The sequence below is a fragment of the Felis catus genome, chromosome E1 (assembly GCF_018350175.1).
Source record: "Felis catus isolate Fca126 chromosome E1, F.catus_Fca126_mat1.0, whole genome shotgun sequence".
Taxonomy (NCBI): Eukaryota; Metazoa; Chordata; class Mammalia; order Carnivora; family Felidae; genus Felis; species Felis catus.
Window position 1 is genome coordinate 27302613 of NC_058381.1, and position 14021 is coordinate 27316633.

General features: G+C 40.4%; 1 protein-coding gene across 2 annotated transcripts in view; it reads right to left on the reverse strand.

The window, feature by feature from the left end:
* CLTC (clathrin heavy chain) overlaps positions 1–10839 on the reverse strand; it is a 65934-nt gene extending 55095 nt beyond the window's left edge. The window contains exon 1 of one of the 2 annotated variants that reach the window (XM_045044808.1): positions 10352–10839. In XM_045044808.1, coding sequence (XP_044900743.1) covers positions 10352–10393 — 42 coding nt within the window. In that variant the 5' untranslated portion in view covers positions 10394–10839. The remainder of the gene's footprint in view (positions 1–10351) is intronic. The other variant, XM_045044809.1, reaches the window with a different exon arrangement.
* Positions 10840–14021: the final 3182 nt, after the last annotated feature.

Below are 14021 nucleotides of genomic sequence, written 5' to 3' on the forward strand. Positions count from 1 at the left end.
AAGTATGGGATACATACCACAACATGGATGAACCTCAAACATTATGCTTAGTAAACATTAGACAAAAAAGGTCACATATTGTATGAGTCCACTGATAGGTAAATCTGTAGGGAGAGAAAGCACATTAGTGGTTGCAGGGGATGGGAAGGGGGTGGGAATGAGATACTTCTTAATGAATTTGGGATTTCCTTTTGGGAGATGAAAAGGTTTTGGAAGTAGATACAGGTGTTGGTTGCACAATGTTGTCAATGTACCATTAAATTGTTCACTTTAAAATGATTAATTTTAAATAAATTTCATATATTGAACAAAAAAATAAAAATAAATAAATAAAATGATTAATTTTAGGTTGTATGAATTTTATCTCAATTTTAAAAGATCTTTGGCCCTATTAAATTCTTAGGAATTAGATATGCTTAATACATACTTCAAGTAGTCATTTGACTTAGTTTATAAAGACATTTAAAATTATAAGATAATTTACAGGGGTGCCTGCCTGGCTCAGTCAATAGAGCATGACAGTCTTGATCTCAGCGTTGTGAATTCAAGCCCCATGATGGGGGCATGGAGCCTACTTAACAATAAATAAATAAAATTATAAAATAATTTACTTGAAAATGTTTTTCTACTCTTCACATTTCAGAAACCATGTTAACTCTTCATATGCACTTTTTTACACCAGTTTTCCATAAACACTGGAAAATCCTCTCCATTCCATTAAAGTGCTTTAAAAAAAAAAAAAAAAAAAAATCCAGGGGCCCCGGGTAGCTCAGTTGGTTAAGCATCTGACTTCAGCTCAGATCATGATCTCGCAGTTTGTGGGTTCAAGCCCCATCCCATGTTGGGCTCTGTGCTGACAGCTCAGAGCCCGGAGGCTGTTTTGGATTCTGTGTCTCCCTCTCAAAATAAATAAGCATTAAAAAGAAAACAAAATTTAAATCCATTAAGGTACAATCGTGGGAATTTTAGAACATACCTAAAATTCCATCTGCATATTAGGAGAGTTGTCTTTTTCACTTGTTTCTGGATTATGATCTCCAGAAATATACCCCTAATAGATTGAGTTTTTGAGGGATACTTAAAATGTTTCTTACCCCATCCAACAGTTATAACTGTGAGGCCAGAGAACAATAATTATTAGATATGTTACATTTACCTCTTACCAATCCAGATGGATTTCAAGCCTATGATAGCCTTCAATGAATATGTTGCAGTATTCGAAATAGAAGTTAGCCGTGAGAGGACTCAATAAATGTGGAGACTTGGTAAGGCTTTTAATGTAAGGGAACTCCTTCTTGAAGAATATTTTATAGTAAAAAAGAAAATCACCTTAGATTTACCTAGTTCAAAGGGAGAAATATACAGTACCAAAGAGAGTGGAGAAAGACAAGAATTTTGTAAACCATGTTCTCCCTATGGGTTTTTTCCCTAATTATTCACCCTCAATGAATTATCCAAAGTCACCTGTTTGCCAAGTTGAGTATACATGGTTAATCTTTGGCTTCACTGTGTCCACTCTGGTGGTTTTTAAGTCCTTTTTGTCAGCTAGTCAGAAACAGATGAAAGCAACTCTCCCAAATCCCATTTTCATCTACTCTGATTCTCAGTCAATAGATGGGAGTCATCAAATGGATTCTCCTCTAGAGCCTGGAGGAAGGATACAATCCTGCCAAAACCCTATCATCTCCTATGGGATTCATTTCACCCTGTCCTCTAAAACTGTAAAATGAATTTGTTTAAAGCATTACATATGTGTGTGTGTGTGTATACACACACACACACACACACACACACACACACACACACACACACCTCTCAAGGTCATCAGAAACTGCAATCCCTAGGATCCCCAGAGTGCATCACTATTAGAGTTCTTCCCTTCCCTACTCCAGAAATGGACTGGATGTGGAAAATAAAAGGAAAGGGCCACCTGGGTGGCTCAGTCAGTTAAGCGTCAAACTCCTGACCTCAGCTCAGGTCATAATCTTGCAGTTCCTGAGATAGAGCCCTATGCCGGGATTCTCTTGGGATTCTCTCTCCCCTGCCTCTCCCCAACTTGTGTTCTTTCTCTCTTTCTCAAAATAAACAAACACTAAAAAAAGAAAAAGAAAATAAAAGGAAAGAATCTGGTGTAACTCCAAGATCTTGGCTTCAATAACTGGGTACATGGTAGTTTTTTTTCCCTTTTGCATGGCATATATATTCTACTCTACTGGATAAAGGGAGACTCTGCTCTAGCACAGGGCTAAGAAAGAATACTTGAGTATCTGTATAAGCTAAGTATTATGATATAAACACAAAAACACACCCCAGTATAACTTTCCAATTGCCAAAAAGTATTATTTTAACTTAATGAGGAAGTTCAGAAAAGATCTCAAACATCTGAGACATTTTCCACAATAGAACACAGGAGAATTTAAATTTTTTAATGTGGCCAAATGATTTCAATGCACTCAATTCCTATTATTTCAGAAATAAGCTTTAAAATCTGCTTTACTTCAGAACTTAAAAGTCCTATTTACCCAATGAGTCAGAACAGGAAGTATGAATATAACTTACTGGTAGTTCTACCTCCAAAGCAAAACCCTACAAGCCTGTAACCATTTCTCCCCTCTATGGTTATGCTATTCACACTGAGCAAGCATGTTCAACTCCCACTTTCCTCCTCACCCCCACCTCAAGTGCCACTTTTCCTAGAGTTCTATTCAAGTTTTACATTACAAAACATTTACATTTACAAAAACATAAATAATACAGTAAAATAGAAGTTTCCTGCTTTCGTAAGTGGCTTTAAACTAAAACATATTCACACTCTTGTCATTAAGAAAAACTCTCTTGGGGCGCCTGGGTGGCGCAGTCGGTTAAGCGTCCGACTTCAGCCAGGTCACGATCTCGCGGTCCGTGAGTTCGAGCCCCGCGTCGGGCTCTGGGCTGATGGCTCAGAGCCTGGAGCCTGTTTCCCATTCTGTGTCTCCTTCTCTCTCTGCCCCTCCCCCGTTCATGCTCTGTCTCTCTCTGTCCCAAAAATAAATAAATGTTGAAAAAAAAAAAAATTTAAAAAAAAAAGAAAAACTCTCTTATAGGGGCGCCTGGGTGGCGCAGTCGGTTAAGCGTCCGACGTCAGCCAGGTCACGATCTCGCGGTCCGTGGGTTCGAGCCCCGCATCAGGCTCTGGGCTGATGGCTCAGAGCCTGGAGCCTGTTTCCGATTCTGTGTCTCCCTCTCTCTCTGCCCCTCCCCCGTTCATGCTCTGTCTCTCTCTGTCCCAAAAATAAATAAAAAACGTTGAAAAAAAAAATTAAAAAAAAAAAAAAGAAAAACTCTCTTATAGACATGTTTGAGAAGTTCAGCTTTGAGAGGGATAAAGATAATCCTCGTTACCAGTTAACCTGATCCCAATCATTCTGCACAATTTTCTAGTGGGAACTTGAATAAAGCCCTTTAAAAACATCATCTAAATAGCCACTTAAAGCATAGAAAGTCAGGGGCGCCTGGGTGGCGCAGTCGGTTGAGCGTCCGACTTCAGCCAGGTCACGATCTCGTGGTCCGTGAGTTCGAGCCCCGCGTCGGGCTCTGGGCTGATGGCTCAGAGCCTGGAGCCTGTTTCTGATTCTGTGTCTCCCTCTCTCTCTGCCCCTCCCCTGTTCATGCTCTGTCTCTCTCTGTCCCCAAAAAAATAAATAAACGTTGAAAAAAAAATATCTTTAAAAAAAGCATAGAAAGTCAAATGTTAGCTCACTGGCCCCCACTTTTCTTATAATATAAAAACTATTGGGGTGCCTGGATGGTTCAGTCAGTTGGGCATCCAACTCTTGATTTCAGCTCATGGTCTCACAACTTATGGGTTCAGGCCTGCATCAGGCTCTGCACTGATAGTTTAGACCCTGCTTAGGATTCTCTCTCTCCCTCTCTGCCCCTCTCCTGCTATTGAGCATGCAAGCATGTGCTCTCACACTCTCTCAAAATAAAATAAAACTTAAAAAAAAGAACTACTGACCTAAAAACAAACCACTGGCAGAATGTGTATATCAAAGGACACCACAACATAGATGCAAACAAACTGCTATATTTTGCAGTTCAAATTATATAGACCATTCATCAACGTGCCACACTGCAAAAAGACCAAGTATTAAAGTCTGGCCATCCACTTATTAGCTGTCTGACTCTACAGATTAACTGCCATGAACTTCAGTTTCCTCAAGTGCAAAATAAGGCTAACCCTACCTATCTGATGGGATTTTCTTGCTAATTAAATAAGATCATGAACATACAATATTTAGCAGTGTCCTCAGTACACAGGTATTCAAATAACTCTAATGGTCAATTAATTTTGATCTTGTAGATGTCAGGACAATTAAGTTTGTTTTGTTTGTTTTATTTTAGAGAGAAAGTACAAATGGGGGAGAGGAACAGGAGGAGAGAATCCCAAGTAGGCTCCACGCTCAGGGTGAAGCCCAACATGGGGCTTGATACCACAACCCCAGAATCATGACTTGAGTGGAAATCAAGAGTTGAACGCCCAACCAACTGAGCCACCCAGGTGCCCCAAGATTTGGTGAATAGTTAGGGCAAATTTAAGTTAGGGCAAAATAGAGGCATATGGGTGCCTAAGTCAGTAAGAGTCCAACTTCAGCTCAGGTCATGATCTCAGGGTATGTGAGTTCGAGCTCCACATCAGGCTGTACGTTGTCAGTGCGGAGCCTGCCCCTGCCCCTACCCCTACCCCACGTTGTGTGTGTGTGCGTGCTTGCTCTCTAAAAATAAACACTTTTTTTTTAAAGTTAGGGCAAAATAAATTATATCTTTCATAACACACAAAAAAAGGAAACACAAAATCCAACTCTGACAGCTGGGTTTTGCATAATGCATTTAGATCCAAGCCTCCTGCCATCCCTTTGGGTTAAGAGCATTAGCCACAGGCACTTGGCCAAGAAGGGGGAAAAAACATCTAGAGCTGACTTTGTGAAGTAGCTTCATCACGACATATATGTAAATAAATTTAGAGAAATAACCTCATTCTAATATAAAGGATTGAAATATCAGTTATGAACTCATTTCCCATGTAAGTGAGAACATTCATTTCAACATAGGACATATATAACACCAGCGAAGGTCTGATTGGCATTCCAGGCGAGTATTTTATCAGATATGATGATCAGGTTTGTCAAATGTATCTGACCAAGGAACACTAATTAAAAATGTACCAATGGCATACAGTGAGAGCTCATGGAATATAATAAAAAAATTAAAAATTTTCTTTCTTTTGGGCACATGTCAGAGGGATCACTTTTGTATCATACAAATATTTCTATTAAGTCTTGCACAGCATCAGACATTATATAACGTGTTGCAATTATGTGTGGACAGCCTTTGCCAGTTAACCAACGCAAGCTATAGTCAGTATTGTTCATCACTTTGTCCCTAGTCTAACATAGTTGCTGATAAGTACTCAAATCTTAGGTAATTATCAAACACTTATAAACCATAAAAATCTAGGTGTGCAAATAAAATACTGTATCACTGGTGGTGAGCTACATGAATAAAATGTACTGGACAAAAATTTTATACCCCACAATTCATGTTCCTAAACTGCTACATCAAGTACTTTCACATACATGACCTCAGATCTTTACAGTAACTTTGTGAAGCAGCAGGCCTATTTTACTGAGAAACAGAAAAGGTTAGTTTTGGGGTTTTTTTAATGTTTATTTATTTTTGAGGGAGAGAGTGAGACAGAGCACGAGCAGGGGAGGGGCAGAGAGAGAGGGAGACACAGAATCGGAAGCAGGCTCCAGGCTCTGAGCTGTCAGCACAGAGCCCGACGCGGGGCTCAAATCCACAGACTACAAGATCATGACCTGAGCCAAAGTCAGACGCTTAACCTACTGAGCCACCCAGGCACCCCCAGAAGAGGTTAGTCTTAACCCATGTTCTCCAATACTATAGCCACATTTCACAAGCCACATGTGATCTGAGCACCTGGAATGTGGTTGCTGTGACTGAAATTATTTTAAAATTTAATTAAAACTAAATAGTAACTGATAATTGATTCAATTATGGAAAACTTATGTTTGGAATAACCTAGATAAGCAAATCTGCTTTTTCAACTGTAAATATCATGAAATCTAAATACAGAATATTTCCAATGAAAAGAGGGTCTGAAAGGAGATGTGCTTAACTGTAAAATACAAATCAGATTTTGAAAAATCACTACCCCAAGAAAGGAATGTAAAATATCTCATTTGAAAATTTTATACTCCTTACGTGTTGAAATTTTAACATTCTGGATCAAATTAGAACATCCTCAAAGCAAAGTCCAACAGGAAAAAAGCGAAGTAGGATACTGTATAACTTCTCTTAAGGCCAATCATCCTATTTCTTTGAAATATTTTGTGTCCAAAGATCCAGGTTCAAATCCCATTCTGATACTGTGTTCCCTTGGACAGAGTCTCACTTTTTTTAAGTGTTTAAGGATGTCTGGAGGGATTAAGTGAAGACTGAAAGCACCCAGCCACATATATTCATAGGGCAAAACAGGCTCTCACAAGAAATCTACTGTTCCCTTCATTCACTAGTCACTGTTCATCACCACCACTTCCCAAAAGAGACAGTATTCAACTAACACTTTTTTTTTTCCAACAACTTTCAAATAATGAATGTTTTAATTTTGGTTAATAAAATGTTCTAAACATACAAATATGGGTGATCAGATAAACCTTCACTCTTAGCAAGCCTATAAATGTACAGTCCAATGTAGTAGACAATAGGCTGACGTGGTCATCTACATTTAAACTAATTAAAAAGAAATAAAAGTAAAAACTTAGTTCCTCAGTGACACAAACCATATTTCAGTATCCTTATTAGCTAGTATATATTCTTTTTTTCCTTTTTTTTAAATATTTATTTGTTTGGGGGAGAGTGCAAGCAGGGAAGGGGCAGAGAGAGCGAGACAGAAGACCTGAAGCAGGCTCGGAGCTGACAGGGTGACAGCAGTGAGCCTGATGTGGGGCTCAAACTAACAGTGAGATCATGACCTGAGCCAAAGTCAGATGCTCAACCGACTGAGCCACTCAAGTGTCCCACTAGTATATATTTTCATCATGGAAGAAAGTTCTTTTGGACAGTAGCTCTCAAAAAGAAAAATCACATCAGTAACAGTGACAGGAAAAAACATACTGTTAAATATAATTCAAATATCACAGGTTAAAGTTTCTAAAATCACGTATTTCACTATACACTAGCACGAAAACAACCGTTGTTCTATACACACACAGTTCCACGTCTTACATTATCTCCTAAACAGAATGCAAGCATATTCACCACAATTAGCCACACCCCTTTAAGTAAATAGACCATTAGGAAAATTCTGAAAAACATGATACATCTTAAACTTGAAAGCTATTCCCAAGGTAAACTGCGGCAGAATTCCAGGCAGTATGCCTCTTCCAAGCAGTATAGTTAAGCATATACAATATCACAATAATAGCGGGCACTGCTCTCTCTTTGCAAATCAAAACAGCCATAGCAAGAACTTCTACCATTCAATTCACAACACATTCCAGGCCTGCATTTATGGATCAAAGAGGGAAAAAAAAAAAAAAATGGGTGGGGAGATTTTTAATTGCAGAACTCAAGAACCTGGGTATACAGTAAAATGTGCCAATCAGCATAAAGATACTTAATGTGCCAAGAACTGAGAATTGCAGGCAATATTTTACGTATAGTCTAGGATGTTTTTTACAATCTGCAACTCTAGCAATATCTTGCCCAAATAGGCACTCATCTGTTGACTATCAGCCTAGCAATCCTGAACACACACACACACACACACACACACACACACACACACACACACACACACACAACCTTCATAACTTAAAATACTTAACATTCATTTCATATAATTCCAAGCCTTGATGACAGATCCTTCAGTTGGCCAGAATAGTTAAAAATAAATTCATTTACAGTTCACCTTTGGAAATTTTCACAAAAACTAACTCTACACTCAAGTTCCTCAATTCTTGTTCCCAATTTTTATCCTAAGTGTTTCAGAAAATTTTCTGCTACTTAGCAAACTGGCAGAACTCAGGCCAAAGACCTGAGGTGCCCATTAAAATAATACTCATTAATTTTTTAAAAAAGAGAAGGGATAAAAATGAGAAGTTAGGAGATACTCTGTAAGAAGTTGGTGACTGGGGCCCTTTGCACCATTAACCATTATTAACTGGAAGTTCACAGACCCACTAGCAAGCTTAACTTTAGGCATGGCATATTACTACAAAAAAAATGACTGAATTCTCCAAATACATTTGCAAAGCTGCTTTATACTCAAATCTTCAAATTATTTCAAAAGGAAATGGTTTCACTTGAATATATGGAGAAACTCAGAAATCAGACCCATATTAAATGTCTTCAATTAGTGACAAGGTTAGATTCCAATCTCTGGGATTATTTAACAATTCTCATCTCGTCTTTAATCGAAATGAAAAGCTACTGCTCAAATCACCACTAGTTAAGAAATACGGTTTACTAATGGGACATACCTCTGCCTTGTAAACACCAACAGTACCTGTTTCTGTCTATAATTTACAAACATTTATCTACAGAAAGATTATATTTCAGCAACACTCTAGTGTGAGAATGAGCCTGTGTTTTCCCCTCACACCTAAAAATATTATTTTCCCAACTCTTTACATTCATTTACACCCCACTTTAACAGAAAGAACACAGCAATTAAAACTTGGAGCAAAAACAAGAACTTCTCTGTGTCCACTGTCACTTAACATTTTTTAACCTTTTGTAAAAGTGTTCCATTACTTCAAATGAGTTATCTGAAAAGCACAGATGACTAAAGGTGTGTTACTTATTTTTTAGATTTATTCATTACAATTCAAAACTTAAAGGAAAAAAATTTCTTGCTGATGCAAAGATGATTAATACCTGTAAAGAAATAATGAAGTTACGTTACTGATAGCCTAAATAGTCATCCTTTTTATTAACCTTTTTATTAACAAGAATCCTTTATGTATACCAGCTGGAGAAAGTAAATAAAATAGCTTTCAACGGTAAGGTGTCCAATAGGCCACTAACATTAATATCATGTCAAACCACGGCATCTTTTATCATTATGAATTCAGGCCTTCAGAAGATGAGCTGAGGCAGGCCTCTTTAAGGGGGTATTTGGGAAGAAAACAAAATACATGAATAAATTACTGCAGCCAGAGTAAAACCAGGATTGGTGAACTAAGAAAATCAGAAGCTCAAAAACGGCTTAATTCAGTCAAGTCCTCCAATGATCATCTATCTGCCTGGGCCCGCCACGGGCAAACTGCCAGATAAGACAGTATGTTGCATAGGAAAATGCACCACGGGGAAGAACTCTAGAACCTACTAAAAGTAAGCCAATTGCAGACCAAACAACCTTGCATATCTCAGAACAGGTATGCTCTATCTCCAGGACTCTATTTCATTCCATGCAATCCTGAAGGAAGTACTTATGCCAAGCCCACAACTACCTGCTATACTCCAGCAGACCCCAAGATAACCTATGGATAACTCTTTCCCACCTCTTAAAACGAAAGAGGGGATAAAAGCTGCATCATCCCCAGAGAAATCAAGAAAGGAAAAAAAGACGAGTACCCCTAGGGACCTTGACCCCACGCACTGAGACTGACACCGCCCTGAGAAATACGTTCCCCCATTTACCCTCCTCCTGGTTCCTTCAGTGACCTTCTGTTCCTACTGCCTCAGGGAAGGCTTGAGGCAAGTCACTGCCGTTCCACCCACCCCCAGGGGAAGGTGCCTTTCCCAGTTGAGAGCCGCAGAGGGAGGAAGAAAAAAGGTTGCTCCTCCCCAGCCCACCCGCCCCACAACTGCCGAATACAGACACGATGGGGAAAGGGAAGAGAAGAGCAATCGGAGATGACAGCTCTGCACTGGCCTAGGGATTGAAAATCCTTGCTGTGTAAGAAACGCGGGAGATTCCTTCCCACCCCCCACCCCCACCCCACCCCCCGCCAAGCAACCCAAATGAATGAACTGAATAAAACGGCGAGGGGGGGAGGGGGTTAGAATGCGCAGTTTTTACCACCCAGGAAGCGAAAATAGAGGCCCTCGAACCCAGGCCTGGCCTCGCTGCCTTCTGCACCCCGACTCTTGTCCTTTCTATCCAAGTCCCACACCATTAACCCTTAGGCTTTCCAAGATAGCGCCCCTATCCTCCATCTACCCCAATACCCCAAGCACCGATACCCACCCCGCTCCGATCCTGCTTTTTGCTTGGGCCCAGACTCCAGCCTCTTCCTTCCTACTACCCTTTCCACAGCCCTCATAGGCCCGAACCCAGCCGCACCTGGAGATGCTCCTGAAAACGAATTGGCAGAATCTGGGCCATGGCGCTGTCGGGGTGTATGGTCTCCTCCTGTCACTGGGGCTGCGGGGCAGTGGCTGCCCAGGCTCTCCAAGGGAGAGGAGGAGAAGGGGGAGGGGGAAGGCTGGACTCAGCAGGATACTCTCCGGGGACGCAGGAAACTGGCAGGCAGACGAAAGAGCTCGGGTCGGGGGCGGAGGCTCCAGGGTCCGGGAGAGCCGCAATGGCGGAACCGGGCGCAGCGCAGACTCCGGAAACGGCTGAGCCCTGCGGAGGGATCCCGACGACAGAACTCCGCCCAAGGCACCTCACCCCCTCCGCCTTATGTACCCCTCCACGGAGTGCCGCGGTGCAGTGAGGCGCAGGAATTCGGGGCGCAGTACGCCGAGGAGCTCTCGCTTACTGCTGCGCCACGAGGGTAAATTAGAGAAATCGGAGGGACTACTTTTTTAGACTCATCACTTTCCCCAGCCTCCTTCTTTTCCTCCCCCCCCCCTTTTTTTGCATTTTGCCACATCATGCGACTAGCAGTGACCGACGTCATTTCCGTGGGCGCTTAGGTCCCACCCACGTACTTCCGGGTGCACGTGATGCTGGTCAGGAAGGGTCGGCTGGTAGCTGCCAGAGTGCGGGGCGAGTTCTTTGGAAGTGTAGTGTCTCCTGAGAATAGAGTGGCTGTTGGGCTGCTGTGAGGAATGGCGGTGTTGTTACTCACTTTCCTTCTGGGCCCTGCCTATTTAAATTGATTCCCATACGAAGAGGACGTGGCGTGGGTAGATGGGCTCAGCCTCCCGCCCTCTCCGTGACTCAGGGAAACGGCCTCCTTGCAAGAGCGCTCTCTTGGCAGCCGCCTGCAGCACTCCTCCCCCGCCTACTTTCAAACCGTGGGTGGTTTCTTACATCTCAGGGAGTGGGAATGAAATGGGGTTTAAGATACTGCCTGCCCTTATGCACACCGTCCTGACGCTTGGAGAAGCTGACGCTTGGATTCTAACTAGAATTAGCAATCTCTTTGTACGTTACCTAAATAATTGGCCCAAAGGACAGTGAAGGCCATTTATGAGGTGTCTGAAGCTGGCCTGATAGCTTTTATTTCTGCGGACATTTTGGCGGACACGTATGTGACATGAGTCAAGCTTGGTATAAAGAATTACAGTATCATATATGTGCTACAGAATTGGACCAAAATTGTGATAGGATTTTTTAGCCACATCAAATGAGTCTGAAAGATCTCGATAATTAGTTTAAGGGAGAAGTTTGACACCTTTAAGGGTCTATGGTGTGATTAAAAGGGTTTAGCTATTAATTGGTGTATTTCAGTGGGACCACCTTAACATTGCCCATTACTGAGCAGCGTTTGGGAATGTAAGCGCTTCAAACCTGGCTGGCACATCTTGTCTTCTAACAGCATTAATAGAACTATGGTATTCATTATCAATTAATAACCTTCCCAGTAGTTTATTGCTAAGGTATAAGCTGTAATATTTCATTAATGGCACAAATGCAATAAAGGATACAAGAATTTAGTTCTGTACCTTTCATCTTTATAGGAGATGTGATTATTTTTCCAGAAAGATCTTGAGGAAAAATAAGCACATAGTAATTCTTTTTACTGGCCTTTTCAGTTAAACATAAAACCCTATTAGGTATACAATAATTCTGTGTGTTAAGCAGTTTTGCTTAGAGAAGTTTGCTTAATCATTTAAATTGCTTTTAATGTTTTTCCCAAAATATATCTCACCTACTTAGGATGAGAGAAGAATCTTTGGCAGTTTAGGAGACAGAGACTGTTTTGCATTGCAAAGAAAAGCCTTGCCACCATAAGAGTGAATATTTATGCTAGGCAAAATGTTTGAATATGTTCTGTATTCTGCAACCTTTCTAATTCCGGTTTAATAGTAGTTGCTTTCAATCCTTTTTGGAAATAGACAAATTCTAAATTAAAAATCTAAAGGAGTTATTGTTTTATTACAGTAAAAGCAATAGCTTAATCGGGTTACATTTCTAATCTCAGAATCTGAGGTACAAGAGCTATATCATGAATGGGCCACCAAAATTTTAAGTTGTTAATAACTGTCTTGTATTTTCATGCAGACCTGTAATTTTAAGCATTGTACATTTAGAATTCCCAAAGCAATTGATTTTAGCTTGGATATTTGAATGTATGCAATATCTTAACCAAAAGTGCACTGACGTTATATTAATGACTGCTGTGTCATCAGACATAGAAATGTAAAAATGCATTGTTTTCAGAAGTCATTTAGAGAGAAGAAAAACATTATAATTTACCAGTTCGTTTTGAACACTGCATCCTTCAAATCAATAAATCCAAAATGTTTCAAGAGGAAAAAAGGGTCCAGATGATAAACATTAAAACCCAAACCTGTACATTTTAAAGAGCAATAATTTTGGTTGAGGTAATAAAGAGAGCTTTTTACAGTAGTAAGTTGTTCCTGCTAATGGTATAAAGGCGAAAAGAAAGGTTATCCTTGGTTAGAAGTCCCAAAGGCAGAGTCACTGTTAGCAGTTACCTGAGCAGTAACCAAATGGCTTTGTTTTCAGATGCTACCTTAAGTTAGAGAAGATACATAACCTAATAAATCAGAAAACAAATGCTAAGTTTGGGAGGAGTTTTTTCTAACTATGACAGAGTCTTAACACATATACTGTATTAATGTGTTATCATCCTGGCTTTTAGTTTCATAAAATGTTTTAGTAAGTAGCCATATTAATAAAAATAAATGGTCAAGTTCTTCCAATTCGAAGCTATTTTTATCAACGTATTCAATAGTAGGTCCTCGCTCTGAGTCACAGCAAGCACCATTAGCAAAAACTGCGTTGTTCATATGCTATTTTGAGGAGTGTCCATTTCTCAAAACCTATACAAGAAAGCTTTATTGTACCCCTAATTTTATATTTTGTGCCAGGAAATATATTTTATATATGTGTAAGTGTGTGTGTGTGTGTGTGTGTAAAACATCTAGTGAGTATGATACCTCAGAAGAAAATTCATTTGATTGCTCTATAGGTGCTTATCTTCAAGCAGCCCCCAAATTAAGGCCACTACCTTTTAACTTGACCTTTTAAAAATAGCATGAGCTAGCTGCATTGCAAAAGCCACAAAGTAAAGACATTTCTCAAACATTAAGAGATATTTTTGCTTTTTATTTTTTGCTTTTTACAGAGAGAGCATGAGCAGGGAAGAGAGGCAGAGGGAGAGAAAGCGAGAAAGAGAAGCCCAAGCAGGCTCCATACTCAGCACAGAGCCCAAGGTGAGGCTTAATCCTACCGTGGACCCTGGGATCATGAGCCAAGCCTAAATCAAATCCAGAGTTGGACACTCAACCAAGCTACCCAGGTGCCCCTAAGAGATTAAATTTAAAGCAAAACTTAAAATTTTTTTAATGTTTATTTTTTAACATTTTTTTAAATGTTTATTTATTTTTGAGACAGAGACAGACAGAGCATGAACGGGGGAGGGTCAGAGAGAAAGGGAGACACAGAATCTGAAGCAGGCTCCAGGTTCTGAGTTGTCAGCACAGAGCCCGATGTGGGGCTCAAACTCACGGACCATGAGATCATGACCTGAGCCGAAGTCGACGGAGCCACCCAGGTGCCCCAATGTTTATTTATTTTTGAGAGAGACAGAGCA